The 12791-nt window shown below is 33.0% G+C and overlaps 1 protein-coding gene across 4 annotated transcripts in view; it reads right to left on the bottom strand.

Annotated features, from left to right (window-relative positions):
- The window catches only part of Eip93F (Ecdysone-induced protein 93F), a 242152-nt gene that overhangs the window by 33882 nt on the left and 195479 nt on the right, over positions 1-12791 (bottom strand). For all 4 annotated transcript variants that reach the window (XM_076130360.1, XM_076130361.1, XM_076130362.1 and 1 more), the window contains one exon: positions 8942-9339. In XM_076130360.1, coding sequence (XP_075986475.1) covers positions 8942-9339 — 398 coding nt within the window. The remainder of the gene's footprint in view (positions 1-8941; positions 9340-12791) is intronic.

Raw genomic sequence — 12791 nt, 5'->3', positions numbered from 1 at the left:
TATTGGCAATTGGCAAGTCTAACCAGATTATTTTGGTGTTTTGTTAAAGGCTAGAATTTAGATCGAAATGTTATAAAGAATTAAAAATGCCAATCATAGAGTGGACTCTAGTTATCATCACATTCAATATAGTGGAGAATATGCCAAAAACATTATCAGCTTTCTTTTGGTTATAAATCAAATTAATTCAATTATTTAGCGAAGAAAGAATTCGCCTATAATAAATTTAAAAAGTACCTACTTGAAACATTTGCTCTAAAAATACTTGATTCTATTGTATTTCTTAACGTAAAAAGATTTCAGTAATGGGCTGTTTTAATTCTAACAATATGGCGTATCCCTTTTAGTATGTGTCTAATGGAAGGCAGTGTTCAGCCTAATTTGGTTAGTCTAGCCGATCCCAGGTCAATTTTAAATAGAGCTAGGAAAATAAACTATTGTATTTATTTACTAATTCCATTATTGGTAAAGCTTTTCTCGGTTTTATGGGATTCTGTTTATTAGAAAGTTTAAAAAATGTTTACGGCCACTAGTTGCTATTTAGGATGAGAATGTCATTGACGTTTCTTGAATAAATGTTAAATACTTATTAAAATAGAAAAGGATTTTTAAAAGCAACTCTAAGTTATCTATTAAATATTTGTAAGTGAAAATATACCAATGGTTTTATTCGCATTCAATGATATTCCATGTGTTTTGCTTCATATAAAGCTAGGATTGTTTGTGATACATTGGTCTTTTGTCAACTAGTTTCAAAGCTCATGTTAAAAATATAACTAGTTATCAATATTCGTTATTTGGCCACGTCTTGGGGTCTATTTATTCCACCAGTGTGACATTTTTACAATAAATCTGAAATAGTGGTTTGAAGTTCGCGTAAAAATATTTCCCAGGGTAAAAATAGTTTCTTATGCGTTAATTCGGTTTATAAGCTAACAGTGTACCAAATTCCATTCAATATTTTTGACATGATTGAGTAACAAACATCCATCTAAACTTTAACATTAATAAAATTAATAGGACTATACTATTGTTTATATTCTATAGCCATATAGTCACAATCAAGTATGTAGTCAGATTGATACACGGATTAGCTCGTTCGACAAACTCGAGGCCGCGTTATCATAAACATAGTTTAAGCTACTGATAACCTGTTATCTATGGCAAGGTTGCAATAAATCGTGACGTAAGTAACACAGTTGCCAAGTTATTTAAATGTAACCCATAAATGTCCCACTGCTGGGTAAGGGTCTCCTCCCGGAATGAGGGAGGGGTTAAGACTTGAGACCAACATTCTGGCCAAGTGCGGATTTTAGACATTGCAGACCTTAATCAACTGCCCTAAAAAAATTTCAGGCATGCAAAGGTTGCATCACTGACAGTTATCTATACTAATATTATAAAGCTAAAGAGTTTGTTTGTTTGCTCGTTTGTTTGAACGCACTAATCTCAGGAACTACTGGTGCGAATTCTCTCGATTCTTTTACTGTTGGATAGCCCATTTATCGAGGAAAATATAAGCTTTATATCATCACGCTACGACCAATAGGAGCAGAGTAACAGTTTTTTTTTTACAAAAACGGGGAAAATTATTACGCTTTGTCTCTTATGTAACGCAAGCAAAGTTGCGCGGGTCAGCTAGTTTATAATACACACAGAACTAAGTTATTTGGCTTAAGTATTTTTATTAAGGTTTTTGAAAGGCACCCGTAGATTTAAAATGTTGGTAAGATAATGTAATTGACGTAATTTGTTCAGTACCCCTATGAAAAGTGTAATGACGTAAATATGACGCCATTAAAATACATTTTTGTATGGAGAAGGTTTTCTAGTGTCCTAATTTTTATTCAGGTTCTTTCTATAATTATTAAGTAAAGAAATGTTTTTTATAAAGACACAAAGGTTTTGGTTTGATGACGGGATCAAAACCTTCTGAATTGAAATTAAAATTTCTATTACAAAGTTACATTATATGGACTAACTAATTTACTAAAAGAACTAAAGGTATGTTATCTTTTAGGAATAATATTATACATACCTAATATTTTACGATTTCTCCTATTAAAACAACTATTAATAAAACTTAATGATAAGGAGTTAGTTTTATCTTTGAGTTGTAAGTTATGTTTTAAATCTAATTTAAAGAGTTGAAAAACAAAGCTTTTAGAAAAATTAAGATGAAATGAAATTACATTTTAAAATAAAATACGGAAAGCTTTTGTTATGTTGATGTTTTTAGTACTTAGGTTATTCTTTGATAGAAAATTCTGCAACAGAGAAAAGTAAAATAGATTTTATTGTATTTATACACTATTTTGTGTACTTTATACTGTACTTTACATTTTGTACGAATTTCATTTGAGTAGAAATGGGTGTTTGTTATTTTTGGTTAAGTCTTTTCCGTTATGTGGGCTTTACAGTTATGTTTTATGGGTTTTGTATATAAAATAAATACATTAAAAAAACAAACAGATATTTAGAGTGCTTAACTATTTTTTAAGTTTATTTAAAAAGAGTAGTCTACGTACGTTAAATGTAAAAAAATATTTCCTTATAACATCTTTGGTCTTCATAATTCTCTACATAAAAATAAAACATTTTATGCTACAAGCGTTTTTACAAACAAAAAACATTATGCAAAAAATACACAAAGATGTTAAAATTAAATTCTGTAAAACTGATCATAAATTATACAGCAAAAAACTAAAAAAATACAACTGAAAACATGCGTTCCATTTTACACAACGTTTACAACAATAACAAATGCGCTACCAACATTCTAAATCAAACATTTAAAACACGGCAACATTAAAAAAAAAGCTTTATAAACAACACCACGCGACACTACATTTTCCCACCAATCATAAAGAGTTATTTCTGTTTATCTCAATTACAGAAAAAAGTAAAAGAACACTGACGCATTCAATCTAAACATAGTATATGCCATGACTGCAACTAATAACGTCAACTAACCATGAAATCGACTCATGTTGCGTTAACATTTCACACTCGATAAAAACCACTCGAACAAAGCGCCACTTCACATACACGCCTTATGCACAGAAAAAAAATAACAAAAAAAAAATCCAAATGTCAAAAATTTTCGAACGTCACGTGAAACGTCAAATGTTTTTTTTTTCGCGAGCGGCAATGATTAGTAAAGGCGTTCGTTCTGCCAGGCTATTTGGCCGCACGTGTTTCGCCGAGGGGTGGGTCTTGCACGTGAATTTTCCCAGGTTTCCACCCTCCGCGGACCGCCCCTATAGGCTTTTCTGTCCGGCCTATGCTGTTTAACCGATCGGCTAACGAGGGGTGTGGAGTCGTAACGGATACTAAAGTTTTTTATGTCGGAAAAATGGGAATAATATTTTTGCATAAATGTGAAATGCAATAAAAATGTTGGTTGTATTATCAGTCATTCGTTGAGTAACATCGAGCTTTCGAAAGATCTTAAGCGTTACATCTGCATTTATTTCATGGCTGGTTCGTTTTTCCTGTGCAATTACACGCGATACCTTTATAGTTTTTAACCGCCAAACAATTGCAGGTTGCCATAATGTTTATACAGCACGTAACTAGCAATCATTTCTCTTCCTTCATTTTTTAAAGATAACAACCTTATTGTTAAAACGTTTGTAGTTTTTAGGTTCAGAATTCTTGGGAAAATCAGACATTCTTGTTAAATATTAAATATTAATTTATACTTTATTATTAACACACAAGATCAATTATTTCCAAAAGTTGCTGAAAAAGTACGTCATTATTTCTACACGGTCTGTTATTCGCAAACTCACGCTTTGTAAAGTATTCAAAACTATTCACAATTCCAATAAACTTGGAAGTTATTTTACATAATATTCAAATTCGACATCAACAATTCATATTTCGTCGTTTTCCAGTCATTGTAAGGTCAGCTCCAATTAAAGCACATTAATTTACAATTCAATTTAAAACGTGGCTCCATTCCGCAATTAAATAAACGCGAACAAAATTAATTACCCTCTAGAACAACACATTAAAAAAGTGCACTCGAAAACAAAGTAACAATGTCCTCTCCACTCAGCTCTGTGTTCTTAGTCTGCCTACTTTTCATGCTCTACGCCTACACATTCACTATTTCAGTAACAACGACACTGTAAAAGGGAAATTCAACTTTATATTCAGAGTACAAAAGTTGAGTTTTCTCTGTACCGTCAGGTTTACGCACCCCATCTCTTTCGCGCGTATTAATCAAAATACCAACTCCACTTTGACGTGGAATCGTAGAAAATGGATAAGCTATTGTTTTCTAAATTGAAACTATGGTTTGTACGGCCGGTGTAAGATGACCCCTTCCTATTCTGTTGTCGTCGGTCTTTGTACGACAGATGGAGAATGTATGAGAGAGCGGGGCTCCGTGTTGGCTGGTCGTAGTTCTGCTTGGTTTAGACAAGCTACATAATTGCTATTGGTACTAAAGGCTTTACAATAAACTGTAATTATGGACGGACAGTGATTAGAATTGTAATACGACAATTGTTTTGTTAATAACATTTTATTATTATGAGATATAATAAAATGAGTGGATTATCGCTTTTGAGAAAACATTAACCAGTTTATTGTATCTGTGAATTAACTTTGACAATTAAAGCGTTTATTTAGGCACTATTACTTAATTTTAACTTTAAAATAAACGAAGCTTGAAAGGCGTCTTTTTTATATGAATGTCCTTCTACATAAAGTTATTGTTCACTATTTACTTTCGAATATTAAAATAATAATACACTGCACTTATTTTCTATATTCAGGCTCCTATCAAAATAATTATTTTACGGTCGAGGTCATCAAAATAATGGAGTGGAATGGAATATATTACAAAATAAAGAAATATATAAGCTGACAGTTCAACTATCGTTAAGTAACTTTATTCTATAATAAAATGTAAAACTCGTCAGATTCTCGTCAAAATATTGATCAAATTAACAAAACTGTTACAACCATTTTTATGATACGGTAAAAATATGTCTCAAAAATTATCTAATAACATAAAAGAAAAATCGACCCCTTGCAGTGCTACCATATTTATAATATTAATACTTTAACAACTTTGAGAATTTAATATCAAAAATATTTCAAGCATGGTTTAACAGAGATAACACTAATACCTTAAAAACTTAAAAAAAAAAATCTAATCTTTATCAAAAATCAAGCCTTGTGCCATATTGAAAAGATTGTCTTACCCCCGGTTTCTGAGGTACATTTAGCGGTAGTTTATCTATTCAATAGTGTCAAAACTCATATAAAAAAACGCAATTGTATAGATAAACTACCGTTAAACTCAGAAACCGGGGGTTTAGCCTCACTATTCCTAATTTCGTAGCACTCGTAGCGCACCGTAGCAGATAAAACAAAACTTTCTAATTCGTAGCAGTCAAACTACCGTTATAGTTTTTTTTTTTTTGACAACTCCCGCACTAAGAATTGCTCTTGTGTCGCGGGGACTTTTACAAACATACAAACAACGGACACAAAGCACAACCAGACCCGAAACTATATGTGAAATTATTTGTGGATCGCACAAATAATTGTCCCGTGTGGGAATCGAACCCACGACCTCCCGTTGCAGTGGTATCGGCGTGGCGACCTAAACCACTGCGCCACGGAGGCAGTCAAAAGTTAAAAACATGTAGTTTTGGTATAGAATTACGTTAACGGGGCTTAGTTATTGGTTACATTGTTCGATGGGAATTTCCCAGGGAACAGAGAACGAAATTATCACAAACACTCGTATAAATGTATGGAATTTTTTTCATACAATGCCTGTCATGATTTGATGGAAGTTATGTAGGAAGAAGATATTTGAAATTGATGTGTTATTGTTTCTGTCTAAGTCGGTAGTTGATTGAAGTTTTTGTGAATTTTTGTTTCAAAGATATTTATGGGCATTTCTGGAAATGTCGAACAGTTAGAGAAACATCTTCAAGCCTGTAGTAAAGTAGTTTTTCAGACATATACAAAGTTCCTTAACATGCAACTATTGTGAAGGACTAACTAGCCCCAAATTTTCTAACTCCTGGAAAGAACCTAAAGCCCCTATTGGATTAAATACTTCACCTAAATGCTTTTTCTAACCCAAGTGCCAATTAGTGACTTTTCATGGTCTCAATAAATGTAAATTTTAAAATCATAAATATTATCTCTTATCTTAACCAACTAAAATTAAATATTATTGTGAAATAATGTCAATAAATTCAACACTCAATTATTTTTTTATGGTGTTTATGTGAACAATAAAGATTCGGCATTAAATTTAAGTAGAAATTCAAAAACGACTTATTAGGTTACGTAAAAATAACATAATACACTTATTGCCTTTTCAGTAAAATAAATTTACAGACATAATATATAATAATAGTACCAAAATAATGTAAAATATCCTGTAACAATGTATTGCGAAAGGTCTTTAACCCACAATAGGGTAAAGAACCTTAAAATAACCATACGAGTACAACATTGTGGTTATTTTAACTTTATAATATAATTAATTTGAACTAAATATATTTAACCAATAATACATTCAAGTATATTGCGTAAAATATTATAAGTAAAATAATAATTCGTCATCTTTGGTAAAACGAAAATAATATACTAATTATTTATTTGAAAGTTTCCATGTATGTTTGTTACTCAATTATGCCAAAACTGCTAAACGGATTTTGGCGAGAGTTGGCAGTGTTATAGCTAATATAACAGAAAACCTATAGATCAAAGATAGGCTTTAGTCCAACAAATTAGGGGGTTGATGGTAGGTATACAAAATTCAGAATTTCAAACATCAGTGACCCACACACTTATCTAGCTGACAGTGGCCTGTTTGATACAGTCACCTAATTTTGAAGAAAAAACAAAACTCTTAATTATAATCTAGAAAGATTGTGCATGACCAGGCTCTGTACTAAGTCGTCGAACTATACGTTTTGCCCATAGTTTTGTTTGAGTCACAACATAAGACATGCAACTATGATCCACGTGGACCGAGTCACGGGTAACAGTTAGTTAATAATTATGACATCAAGCATTGAAGTTGAAAATATTGATGATGAATTATGAAATCACCAATGACTTTATTTTTCTATGACCTTTGTACATACGTTCAAGGTAAATAATAAGATGTATCGTAAGTACATATTGAGGACGTACAAAATAACAGGATTACTTCACTCAAATGTTTATTACTAACTAGCTGACCCGCGCAACTTCGCTTCCGTCACGTAAGAGAGAATTGGTCATAATTTTCCCCGTTTTTGTAGCATTTTTTACTGGTACTCTGCTCCTATTGGTCATAGCGTATTGATATATAGCCTATAGCCTTCCTCGATAAATGGACTATCTAACACTGAAAGAATTTTTCAAATCGGACCAGTAGTTTCTGAGATTAGCGCGTTAAAACAAACTAATCAACAAACAAACTCTTCAGTTTTATAATATTAGTATAGATATAAAATCCGAAGGATTTGTTTGTAAAATCGCGCTTTTCTCTGAAACTACGGCTTGCTTATATTCGCTTCGGCACGTTCGATTCGGCAATATTTATCACACAACAAAAAAGACTCGACTTACTTGTTCAGCTTGTGCCGATCACATATTCGGTTTTGCCGCCGAATTTTCTTTCGGACTCAGATTTCCAGTCAGTAAAAATTGTTGGTCGAATCAAACAATCTGAATTCATCTTGACCTTTCAATCCATAAATATTGTTTCGTATAGTTATTTAACAATCACAAGATCAGGAAGTCAACGGTCACTCAATAACAAAATGCAACGTGACTCACTGTAAAGATCAGGGTTCGAGTCGTTTTGATTCACTGGTGCATTCTTGCGTAATTGTAGATCAAGGTGATGACGTCATTGTTCACGAGAATCAGTGATTGGTTAAGTTAGGTACTGATGATTTGTTGAATCAATCCTAGGTATAAATATTTTCTCACGATGATCTACTTTACTACCAAAGTATAAAATCAGTGAATGAAACAAGAAAAGTTTTGCGGAATCATAGCTGGTGGCGTTCTTTGGTTTCTATCAACCACTATCGAAAAAAGAGTAATCCAAATCATGCAGGAGTAGAAATTGATAGTTCTAAGCTTGATTTTCTGGAAATCCGATGTGCGTATAATTTGCTATAACGGCTAATTTAAATATCGTCAGAAAACCTTGCGGCCGGATAGTCCTTCAAACAGTTTATTTAATAAATGGACAGGGAATATTACTATGACAGACTAAGTTAACAGGCTTAAACATCTCTTATTTAGGAAAAAACCCTTACCCAACAGTGGGACAGTCGTAAGTCATAAAAACATTATAGTCTACCTACTTTAGACACAAGTCTTTCAAAAGGCACTCTCTAAGAATGTAAAAATACTCTAAATCGTGCCATTCTTCTATAAGTTTCCTTTGCGAAAGAGACTCTAGGTAGCGTTACATAGTGTCCAGTAATTTAGCAGTGCGAACATCTGCTCCGGTCATGTTCAATCTAGTTCGTGTGTTTATGTGCGAATCTGAACTGTTTATGTTCACAGGATAATGCGGGGATGTTGCCCGAATTGTAGGCTTAATTGATTCTGTAGCTCATTGGGGAAAGAAGTTATGAGCTTTAAGGAGCCCCTATGCGTCGTTATTTGGAAGTAATTGTTTAAGTTATCTTTTTATAGAATGTGACTATGATTAGGTGTATTTCTTTTTGGTGTATCTATGTAATTTGGTAAACAAACGTTTTAACGAAGAAAAATGTAGAGTAGAAGTATTTTTATTAAACGTTACGTTTCAAAGGTAGAATCCAGTTTTAAACTAAATCATTTGTCAAAATACAAAAGTCATTTTGAACTGTGACGTGAGTTTATTTAAATCCAATGCCTCATTTTCTCAGAAGACCTCAACCAAAAAACAGCAAAATAAAATTGTACTCACAGTGGCGCCCCCTGGCCTCGTCTCCTGCGCGGGCTCCCCATCCGTACAGAAGTAGCACTTGTCCTGTGGCTTCCAGTCCGAGGGTTCCTCCGTCAGCTCCACCTTGGGCTGGGTCGCGGGCCGCTTGATCAAAGACTCCAGGATTGTCTCCGGCCTTCGAGGCTTCTCTTCCACCCTGTCTGACCGCTCGGCCTTTTCTGACCGGTCTGGCCTTTCGTCCTTGGCTTCGTCCTCGTTGATCTGCTCTATGGTCTTGATCTTGAGTGCGGGAGGAGGGTCGGTGTGGACAGACTCCTCGTCGCTGGACCTCTCGCCCTCCCCCCGTTTTGGAATTAACGCGTCCTGATATAGTTTCCATTTTCTTCGACCCATCAACTCCTCCGCCACCCGTTCTAGACCTGGAATTAAAGGAAAAGATACTGTTTAGTATATTTTATTTCCATATCTTACTATATTCTTCTTGAAACTGTAAAATTTTCCCAAGCGCATTTCAAATGACGGTTACGTCACAAGCCATCGGGCATACAGCAAATATATAATAACCTGATGACCTTAAAATAAACCCAAAAAATTATCTGCTGTGAAAGAACACACTATATAGGATCCCTATTTTTTACTTGCAATTAAAATGACCTATATTAATCAGTGATAACGTGGCATTCGTTTGTGTACCAATTAGTTTCAAGCATAGAAATCTTTCCTCTTAATTGTATTATTACAGAATAGATAGTCGTTACTATAACAAATCCGGGTCTTAAATCGCAACAATCATTAAATAACAATTAATAACATTCATAAAATCCACATTAAAATGAACGAGTCATACCAGTTTTCTCAAAACTTTCGCTTGGTCGAAATGTCGTCGAACTTCGCTAATTTATCACGGTGTTTTCGCTTCTAGTAAATAATTATCGAATATATTCATTAATGTGCTTATTTATTGCGGCCGATAAAATGTCTGAGTTAGCACCACTGCACTATAAATGATGGGAATAGGTCTCACTGATAGAGTAGCGGGGAAAGATTTTAAATTACTTTTTGTAATGTAATTAGTGTTTATGTGACTTGCAATGTATGTTATTTTAGAAAATTTGGGTAACCTAAATAAAATACTTTTAGTTCATTTACAGCTTTGGAGATAAAATTAACTTAATTGGCTCCTCAAAAATACATAGTAAGTGGTACCGGCTCAAAAAATGTGCAAGAATAATAAATATAGACCCAAATAATACGAAAGAACCCTTAGTAATGTTTTTTTAAATAACACTTAAGCATCTACACGTAAAATACTGGTATTCAGCTTCATCCGGTGAGACTGGAAGCCGTCTCCAACATAGTTGAAAGAAAGGCTCAGCTAAAGACTTTAGCATAATTTATAATAGATATCTAGATTGTATCCAACAAAATGAAACAATAGTGTGTATCACAAAACTCGCTCCGCTTTCATCCCCGCTTATCGCTAGCACTTATACCTTGCTTTATATACATACAGACGTCTATAACATTTGTTCATATCTCGACCGTGGGCCAAGGGCCGAATTACGATTTAAATGTATTTTTCACACATTATCGATTCATTCCGATGATTGACGGTTCGGGTCAGCGTACAGTTATCGGTTATTGTATGTGTTTGTTTAGTTTACGGTTTTTGTAATGTTTATTGGTATTTTACGGTTTTTAGATAGTGTTGTTAATTTGTGTGTGTTATTTAATTTATGAGTTTATTGTTTATTATTATTATTTGAGTTTCTTGTTTCTCATTTCTTTAAATAAAGCGTTAATAATACAAAGACTGCTTAAATATTCATTTATATTTTTTTCTTATTCTGTTAATAATTTTATTAAACTAATAGTCATTACGAATGTTTAAGTTTAGGATAGATGTTTGTCATTTTATCACGCCAGAATTGCTCAACAGATTATGAAATTCCTTGCAAATATAGATTATAGTCTAGATTAACAATGCCCATAGCATTTTTACTTCATATCTTCATGCAGGCGAAGCCACGAGCAGTATCTAGTATATTCATATAAGTAATACAAAACATGAAATCGTAATATATTAGCAGTAAGGCCATCGCTCTGACTGAGAGTAATTTGTAGGAAGCAATGTCAAGTGTGTGTTGCAAAAACTGGCTTCATTTGACTTCTAAGAAACATACACTTTATTAACATTATGTTTCTTCTACTGTATAACTGTTTAAACACTTTTAAAGAAGAAATGAATGTAGAAATCTATGTAATATTATAAATACGAAAGTTTAAATGGCAAACAAAGCAATCATGGCAAAACTACTGAATGAATTTCGATCAAAATATGGTATACTGATAGATTATAGCATAGATATAATATAGGAAACCTTTTACCCCTTGAAATCTCTTCACGTTGACAAATCTCAGGAACGAATGGTCCGATTTGAAAAATTATTTCTGTGTTAGATAGCCCATTTATCGACGAAGGCTATTAATAGGCTATATATCGTCACGCTATGACTAATAGGAGCAGAGTAACAGTAAAAAATGTTACCAAAACGGGGAAAACTACGACCCATTCTCTCCTATGTGACGCAAGCAAAGTTGTGCGGGTCAGCTAGTGTTTTATATAATAACTATGAAGTGTTAAATCAGAAAAACCACCATGAAAATATGACACATTTTAAATTATATTTTAATTTCACAGTTCATTTCTTTGAAATATTTTCTCCAATAACTTTTTACTCATGTATAATATGTTTTTAGTTTGTGTGACCGAATATAGCAACAAGCCGATGCGTAGCGGACGAAATATTTATACAGGAGACGTAGACATAGAATGTATAATGGAACGGAAGAAGCCGCCTTTATAAAGCCCATGAACTGCATTTACTGGACACATATCCTAACTTCGGGCTACTAAAAATACAATACCTTATATGAAAATCAAACCTATAACTACTGCCATTAGACCACGTCTAAAGTAGTACAATAAAAGTAAAATACCATAATATTATATTGTCATAATTATACGGTAATACTGAGTAACTTGTGTTCCGTTTCACGGTACCTTTCCCAACGCGTTACGCAGTAGCGTAAACGCTTATCGTAAAAAAAAATCATTGCGCGTCAGCATTTGAATTGCGAACATAAAAATGCGCGTATTAGCATAGACTATAAGAACTGTTCATTGTCTATAACATCCGTCCCGGGGCCGTCAACCTTTTCTAACTGTTATTGATTCGGTAATTAAAAATTATGCGTAGATGTTTTTTATCGTCGTTATCGCTTTATGTAGCCCTATTCATAGTTTTTTATTGGTAAGAATATATTTATTTTGATGTGTTGTTGGAGTTCAAATGGTTGCATTCTTAAAACTTCGATTAAAGTGTCTATTGAAGAGGTATACTAGTATAAAAGAATAATTAAAATTTGACATCACACCTCACGTTACTTAGACACTAAGGTGACCACAAACCACTAGAAAAATATTACTTGTACAAACCAAAATAAAAGAGTAAAAATATGCTTATTACTCTCTTCTACTTCTCTGTTTTATAATTCTCTATGAGAAATTTATGGCTTTAATGATACTTTTTATATGTAAGCTTTGATATAGTGAAGGTCTTTTTTATATTTAGCATACAATAAGCCATTACACTTCAATTTACAATAAATAGGTTAGTTACTAACACGGTTAAAGATCTAATAAAACTTACTACATTTATAAGACAAGCAAAAATAAACGTTAACCTACTAGCATTAAGAGTTACTTTCTAATACTCTGGAACAGATAACTAATTGATGCAAAAGTAAAAAGTAAAATGTCTCAATAAATCGTTTAAAAAATCAATAACTCCATGTGAATTACGAGTTA

Source organism: Anticarsia gemmatalis, chromosome 24, assembly GCF_050436995.1.
Source record: "Anticarsia gemmatalis isolate Benzon Research Colony breed Stoneville strain chromosome 24, ilAntGemm2 primary, whole genome shotgun sequence".
Lineage (NCBI taxonomy): Eukaryota > Metazoa > Arthropoda > Insecta > Lepidoptera > Erebidae > Anticarsia > Anticarsia gemmatalis.
Note: the sequence above shows the minus strand (reverse complement) of the source record. Positions and strands in the feature narration are given on the sequence as shown.